Below are 7,800 nucleotides of genomic sequence, written 5' to 3'. Positions count from 1 at the left end.
GTGGGGGGAAGCGATAGGTGACCTCGTTAGTGTCCTCGGTGCACCACGAGGAAAAGAAGGCGGAAACGACCGAGTGACTTGGGGAGCGTTTGATGATGAGGGAGACGTCGGTGAAGCCAGACCCAAATGCGTGGTCGTCACCTCCAGACGGGGGAGTTGTTGGATGAATCTGTTCTACCGATGGCTCCATGGAGGAGGAGGAGGAGGAGGCGGCGGGGGAGGTGGTGGTGGAGGATGACAGAGTCCGGAGATCGAGAGGAAAAAGAAGATTGACTCATAGCTCAACATCACCACCTCCCTCGATAGAACGTCTTCGTAGACATCATCCCTCAAGGTCTCTATCTTTCCATCCAACAACTCCCCCGTCACCAAATTTTTCCGCTTTGGGTTTGGGTCTGGCTTCACCGACGTCTCCTCATCATCAAACGCTCTTTCCGATTTCCCAACAACCTTCCCCCTCTTTTCCTCGTGGTGCACCGAGGACACTAACGAGGTCACCTATCGCTTCCCCCCACCGCCCCTTGCCGAATCACGAACTCCTCTCTCCTTTCACTGGGAAAGAGGGCGTGTCTGAAAATACTGTCTCTGCCGACCCCACCATGTTCGCTTCAACTACTGCGATCTCTCCGAATCAAACCATATCCGCTTTATTGCCAGACCTCGGTGGCCTCGCCTTGGAATTCATATGAACGGATCAGTTCCTCCCCCCCTTTTATCAGGTATTTTCCGTATTTCTCGTTATCGATTATGACATAACGACGGACGGGACCGTGGACAACATCATCATCTGTCACCACTCCCCCCTTCCCAGCTACCATAATTTCTCTCCCTCGCCTCGACTCGTTCATCCCTCAAGTTACCTAACCACTCTTTCACTTTTTTTTATCGCCATTCGAAGTCATCTCTCCCTCTCTCATTATCACCACCGCCGCCGCCCGAAGCAGCAAGCAAAGCTCGACTTGCCTCACCACGGATTCCAACTTCTTACCTGTCCCATTCGCGTGTGGACATTTATCACGAAGAGGAGGGAAGGGACGGATTTTGGATTTTAGTTTCCGATCAGGTCCATCAGATCCTCTTGAAACTCTTCAGGTTCATGGTCACCACACCACATCAATCTTTGCTGCCTGACCTCACATGGTGTCAGTCCTTCGCTTCGAGTTGGGCGTCTTCATCTCGTCTTTCTTACCCTCTGTTGATATCCCTCAGTCCTGCCCTAGTCGACGAATCGTTCCTGAGATCTTCTCTTGCCGCTTTCAAATACAAACCAGGTCATGATTCTGTCCCTCCGATCAAACTCGACTCGCCGTGGATATGACGACTGTTTGTTAAGAATGAAGCAAGTCTCACCGTCACGGCGGACGGTACTTTGTTCAAGACTTACATGACCTGCCCTCAAGTGTTATCACTCTTTCGAAATTGTCATGGAAAAATGATAGTCGTGGTGGAGAAAGGAACAGTTCAAGGTAGATTAGGCATGGTCATCGAACAAGTACAGGTCACAACCCCAAGTGAGTGAGTGTCTGAACGTCACGCCTCTCTCTCCACTTCGAGTATCTTGTTTTTTTGTCTTCTTCCCTCTCTCCCTTCAGTGCCCATCGCATCTCCCCCCTTGATCTAGCTCTATCGGTCTTGCTGACAAACTCACAGACGGCAAACTTGTGATTCTCTATAGGTCTTGATGACAAATTCGCAGACGGCAAACTTGTGAGCGACCCATGGTTCCCTTCCCGTCCAGAATTCCCTTCCCGTCCACCACATGTTCCGGAACTGTCACGACCAGTACTTATAGCGAGATCAACTCTCACTAGCAGAGTTGATATTGAGCCTTTTAGGACGGTTTATGATCGTGGGCTCGCTACCCGGTCATGACAGGAACAAATTGTGATACCGTACACGGCTCGTAAGCTGACTCATCTGCTTATTCACTCATTGCTAAGCAGATGATTCAGCAGGATAGGTTTTTAGATAGATAAATAGGTAGATAGAATTAGCAGGATAGTAGATAGAATTAGCAGGATAGTAGATAGATAAATAGGTAGATACAATTAGCAGGATAGGTTATTAGATAGATAAATAGGTAGGATAGAATGAATAGAATGCATACTCTTTCTCTTCAATCGACTTTACTTTCTACATTGGAGACGTTTTCGGTGCTGATCGCTACAACCGGTGGAGAGGGCTCGAATCGAACCTGCCAATTACAGACAGACACACACATCTCGGACGTCTGGCGAGTCTCGCCATCGGTGATTGCTGATTGCTGCACTAATCTTGTACTAACCCACAATTCCTCACCACGGGATCTCGCCTCTGAGCAACATTGGTTGCTTCCCTCTGAAATCGAACTTATCGCAGCCCATCTGCATATTGACAGCCATAGTACACGCCTGCACAGACATCAATCACCATTTGAGTCCCGCCCTCACCACCATGAAAATTTACTGTTCGCCACTGCACCTATAGTGATTACACCGGACATTGTGGCTTTCTACACTTGCTTGATCCACGGAGTATCATTATGCTTGATCCACAGAGTAGAAGTACGGCTACTATACACTCCCCTAACCAGGTACCCGTGATCCTGACATCACCTTGCGCTCTCATCTCTCTCATGCCAAATCTACATAGAAGATAGACGACACTGGATATGCCCAGAGCAATTATCATACCGAATCTGAAATTGAAATATGATCCACTCATTGGACAAGATCTCTATGTCTTCTTAATACAAGTCAAAGTGAAAAAAATGATTTCAAGAGCTACCAAAATCAAGTCATTTAGCTTAAAAAAAATGATTTCAAGAGTGACCAAAATCAGGTCATTTCCCTCACTCAACCTGATACGTATTGGAGATGCATTCATTCGAGTGAGTTTTGAAACTTTGAATTTTTTGCTTGGCGTTCCATTCCATTCCTTTCATTTCTCTGTTCTTTTCGCCCTAGTTAGTTGAAACATCCCTGTTCTGTCAATATTAAGTCTGAACATTTCCCCCAGGTTCATTGACCATCTCCGACCCCATACATTTGGTATTTTATCTTCACTCTTGACTTGATATACATTTTGTTTTCTCTTGTCTATCTATCCCGGCCACCAGGCCTCTCCACTGTCAGGACCAGACGTTGAAAATAGTCTGCGTCTATGAGCTATGGCTATAGGGCCTCGTAGGGAACAGACCTAGTGATGTAGTTTATAGTCAAGTGATGTAGTGGATCGAAGAGACTATAAGTCGATGAGATCAAGTGGCAAAAGATTTGCTAAGTGACGAGAAAATACATTCGACAAGACATCTACGAAAAAGGGGTGTTTCTATATACTAAAAAGGGAGCGGAGTGATACCGAATCTACGGAGTAGATGTGAAAAGCGATATGGGGTGTAAGAGCGAAGGAAGACGGAGATAGATGAGGGACACGGAGATGAAGAAAAAGTATAGCATGGTAAAGAAGTAACGATTAGGTAGGACAGGAGAACGGAGGACGCCGTAGCGGGATTAGTGAGACGGCGACGGGAACGGGTAGGTGGAGTACGACTACTGCGTACGACTCTTGAGGAACCCGTCTATAGGTACCCGTGATCCTGACACACTCATACCACATGTGTAGCCGCGTACCCGTACCATACTGTATTGTTCCTCTGACACTTACCCCTTACCCCTGAATCCTCTGGAGGACTCAGTTGTGGATATAAGGAGTGGTTGTATGTGATATGCATATTCTTTCCTTCTTTTACCTTTCTACATTCTGCATTTGGAGTCGTGTGCTATTCTCATCCGGCACGCGTCTTACAACTGGTGGAGATGTGGAGAACGATGAGTAACCGGTGGTCAGTACCGATAACTCAATAACTTGCTGTCTACAATGTAGAGAGGCAAAAGCAGAAGAAGAAGATGCATATGATAGAAAACTACTCCTTATATCCACAACTGAGTCCTCCAGAGGATTCAGGGGTAAGGGGTAAGTGTTAGAGGAACAATATGGTACGGGTATCCGGCTACATATTCCATGATCGCACGGGGAAATTTATTTACCCAGAGAGGTGTAAAGGCGTCAGGGGTTGGGGAATCATAATTGTCCTTTGCTTATTATTCAAAAGACTCCATATAAACTCTTCTTCTGGTGAGAATTGGTAAAACCCTTGCGTAACCATACTGTATCGTGCGCGTCAAACTTTTTCAATATATGTCTATCTACCCAACCTGACTCGTTGTCTCCATGGTCCAAAGTGAGATGTACTAACTACATGGTTAGACTCGCTCGTTCTTTTTGGCTGGCGCCTCATCGTGTTTGTAACTCTTCCACCCCCCCTTCCCTTCCCGAGTTATCCATTCGGATTCGATGTACTAATTCCCCTCCTAGTTAGGGTTATCCATTCGACGTACTGACCCCCCTACCCCCCGGAGTTCCATTCGACATACCAAGTATCTATCAAGTCCCTCTCTGACTCTGACTCTGACTCTGACACATTCTTGTACAAGTGCAATGCTCAACTTTTCCTTCTCACGACTCGACAAGACAGTATGAAGACTCACAACTCAACAAGACAGTATGAAGATATATACCAGTTGACATCTCAAACCGACACGTTTACCCACCCAGACCAAAGCGAACCAAACCTCAAGCTCGTATCTATGTTTTTCCATATCGTTTTGCTCATATCAAACACTCTTGTCCGTTGGAATGCCAGGTATGGTGAATTGTCACTGTAAGTGTATTCTTTATGATCCCACTGTGTCATGACCGGGTTCATAAACCGTCCTAAAAGGCTCAATATCAATTCGGCTAGTGAGAGCTGATCCCGGTACAACTACCGGTCTTGACACATTGACCGCCGATAACGGTATGAAACTAGGCTGTCACGGAACTGGGTATGGGTGATTGGATTAACTAGTGACTGACAAAAGGGATGGAGGGAGAGGGGAAATGAGAATTTAGATGTATTAATTACTCTTTCATCTCATTTCATTACCGGTGTTGGTCCTCGTTTCCGAGTGGATGGTTTATTTTGAAATCATATCATTATCATGTTGTTTATTTCCCTTTTTTCTTTTCTCATTCCTTCCCTTCTTGTCCGTATATTCTTCTCATTCTGTTCTTTCTTCTTCCTTCTTTCCCGTACATTCTTCTCATTCTGTTCTTTCTCATTTTTTTCCGTTCCCGTACACTTCCTCTCATTCTGTACTTTCTTTCTTCTTCCTCGTTTCCCGTACGATCCTCTCATTCAAGACAAGCGTTGATAAAATGATCCATGTCATGTGAGAAGATAAATCATTCATGTCATGTGCTAAAACAAGATTATAAAGAAACACAGACAAAAGTAACAGATCGAGATTGTTTTTGTTTCATGTTGTCCACCAATCACAACTCACATCTCACAACTCCCAAATCGCATACAAATTCATGTCCGATCCGGGGAATCAAGCCCAGAATATCGTCCAAATTACTGTCAAGTACAATTCCCATAGCGTCCGAATTTTCGTGTCAGGATTATGGCCCCAGGTGTTTATAACGGGATTGTATCCAGCGCTCCTGCTCCTGGGTTCGATATCTACCTTTTATGTGGGGTTTAGGGCCCGTTACTTAGATCCTGACAGTTCGGTGGGATTGAAGGAATCTGCTCATGTAACCGATAATCCTTGGACATGAAGCATAAGGTCATCAAATTCGTACTCGGGACACAGAAAGAGTAGCAGCGCAGTAGAAGTAGAATCATCGATCGATACAGTATACCGACAAAAATATCGGCAATAGTATAGTACGAGTACTTTACTTACATCTATAGTTATCTCTACGCTCTACGATCTTTAGACGTGATAACCGAGTCTGTCCTCTGTCCTAGGAGCATCCGTATACACATAATGAGGCGGGCTGATATCTTGTCTGTTTATGAAGTGAGAAACATGATCACATGATCCATAAATATGAATGATGCGGTCAGTTGACATTTTCAAGAGGTGAAAACGTTAAGGAAGATGACATCTTCAAGATGTACCGAGATAACGTCAAGTCGACGAGATAAAATCTTACACGAATGTACAGAGAGAGAGAGAGAGAGATCAAAGTCGACAAGATGACAAAATATCATATAATGTATGTACCGAGAGAGGTAAAAACGACAAGATGACACTTGTCGATGAGATGTCATTTTCATAATGTATGTACGAATGAGATGTAAGAGACAATAAAGACATCATCTTGTTCTCTGATGAAATGTAGGGGAAAAAAAAAACGATAAAGAACATGTTCTTCTCACGCATTGCCAATCAAAAAATCTCTCAACCAGATCTTTTTACCCTCCGAATCGTCCAACCTCCATTCACCGATCCGTCCGTAGTATTCTGTCCAAGCGTCTAGGTCTGCTTCGGACAGGGTGGAGATGTCGTCGATGGATGTGAGACGAGTCTAGGGTCAGTTGTTTATCCCCTTCGTCCACGTCCGCGTCTCCATTTACATCGCCATTTACATCTCCATCCCCAGCTACATGAACATCGCCATTTACGTCTCCATCCCCATCGTCATCTACATCTCCATCTCAACGGTGAAGGAATGGAAAAAAGACCAAGGAGAAAAAGGAAACCCAGCTGGGTTCAGATACATGAACCCATCTCAACTCGATTTTCAACCGGCAACAAAGACGACGATATCACCAAGACGGAAAAGGAATCGGAGAAAAGAAAGAAGAACTCTAGCACTCACATGAACGCGAGGGGGATGCTCAGCGTCAGTATGACAAGAAGGAACATGAAAGAGTTGTTTGCGTAGGATATGACGTCTTCGATTTAATTCCTATGAATCGTTAGCGTGTCAAATTCATTATCCTACAAACAAACCACATCCGATCTTATGAAACAAAGAGGTTATCCCCGAGTTCAAAAACAAAAGCGGCAAAAAAAGATAAGATAGAGAAGAAACAGCCTGGTTCATTCTTTGAACGTTTTGAATGTCCTAAAGTATATAAACTCTTTCGATAGCGTTCATGTCAAATTATCAAGTCGTGTAGAGGGGTTTGTCAAAGCAAAAGACAAAGGTTGATCTACACACGCCCAGAAAAAGTAGAAGAAGAAAAAGATTTAAACACCACCAAAAACAAAACAAAACCCACCTTTGCTCTTTCTTGTTTCCTCAATTTGAACTCGGTATGACACTCGTCTTTCAAGCCATCGACTTTTCCCTCCAAAGTCTCTTGACCTTTTCTCAACGTCTCCTGACCTTTCCTCAAAGTCTCCTGACCTTTCTTCAAAATGGCCTGTTCCGCTTTGACCGCTTTCAATTCTTTACTCATAGCCTTTATCTCTTTCTTGACATCGTTGACGTCAGTTTTGACTGTGCCGAGACGGGCGTCGAATTCAGCAAAGGTGGTTTCGAGTCTCCTGCCCGATGCGGCGAGTTCGGCGATGGACAATCTTAAGTTGGCGTTACCGTCCTCGACGGCCGAAACGATCAGCGCTCGGAGATCTTGAAGAGGCATGAAACCTGCCGGACGACCACCTTGGTCGATACCTGATAAGAATCAGTTTGGCTCACACTTTACGCTTTGACGCTCTCCCCCGCGCAGTGAGAGGATAGAGACAGGATGAGGACGAGAGACTGACCTTTTTGATCGATGAGACGGGTGAGAAAGACGGCGAGTTCAGAGGCGAGATCAGGGGAAAACTCGCGCAGGTCACATGCCTGAGGAAGGAAAGCGTACATTTCTTTCAGGATGATGGGCGGGACAGGGATGGGTACGCCCACGCCGTAGTATGGACGGAGCGACTCTATGTTGTCTGAGCCGGCGATGAGGGGGGGTACGGCGATCGACAT

General features: G+C 45.3%; 3 protein-coding genes across 3 annotated transcripts in view; 2 read left to right on the top strand and 1 right to left on the bottom strand.

Annotated features, from left to right (window-relative positions):
* TREMEDRAFT_66292 (uncharacterized protein) overlaps nucleotides 1-238 on the top strand; it is a gene marked incomplete at both ends in the record, with an annotated part of 936 nt that extends 698 nt beyond the window's left edge. Inside the window, one exon of the mRNA XM_007008359.1 lies at nucleotides 101-238. Within this exon, the coding sequence (XP_007008421.1) occupies nucleotides 101-238 (138 nt within the window). The remainder of the gene's footprint in view (nucleotides 1-100) is intronic.
* Nucleotides 239-1,384: 1,146 nt separating this feature from the next.
* TREMEDRAFT_66291 (uncharacterized protein) lies at nucleotides 1,385-1,872 on the top strand (the record flags this gene model as incomplete). Its single annotated transcript, XM_007008358.1, has 2 exons — nucleotides 1,385-1,511; nucleotides 1,676-1,872. 2 exons carry the CDS (start codon nucleotides 1,385-1,387, stop codon nucleotides 1,870-1,872), a joined length of 324 nt encoding a protein of 107 aa, XP_007008420.1.
* A 4,374-nt stretch (nucleotides 1,873-6,246) lies between these two features.
* TREMEDRAFT_66290 (uncharacterized protein) lies at nucleotides 6,247-7,800 on the bottom strand (the record flags this gene model as incomplete). The annotated part of the gene is made up of 4 exons (XM_007008357.1): nucleotides 6,247-6,399; nucleotides 6,694-6,783; nucleotides 7,100-7,497; nucleotides 7,590-7,800. The coding sequence occupies 4 exons, from the start codon at nucleotides 7,798-7,800 to the stop codon at nucleotides 6,247-6,249; spliced, it is 852 nt and encodes a 283-aa protein (XP_007008419.1).

The sequence above is a fragment of the Tremella mesenterica genome (genome assembly GCF_000271645.1).
Source record: "Tremella mesenterica DSM 1558 unplaced genomic scaffold TREMEscaffold_20, whole genome shotgun sequence".
Lineage (NCBI taxonomy): Eukaryota > Fungi > Basidiomycota > Tremellomycetes > Tremellales > Tremellaceae > Tremella > Tremella mesenterica.
This window is presented reverse-complemented; position numbering and strand designations above follow the sequence as displayed.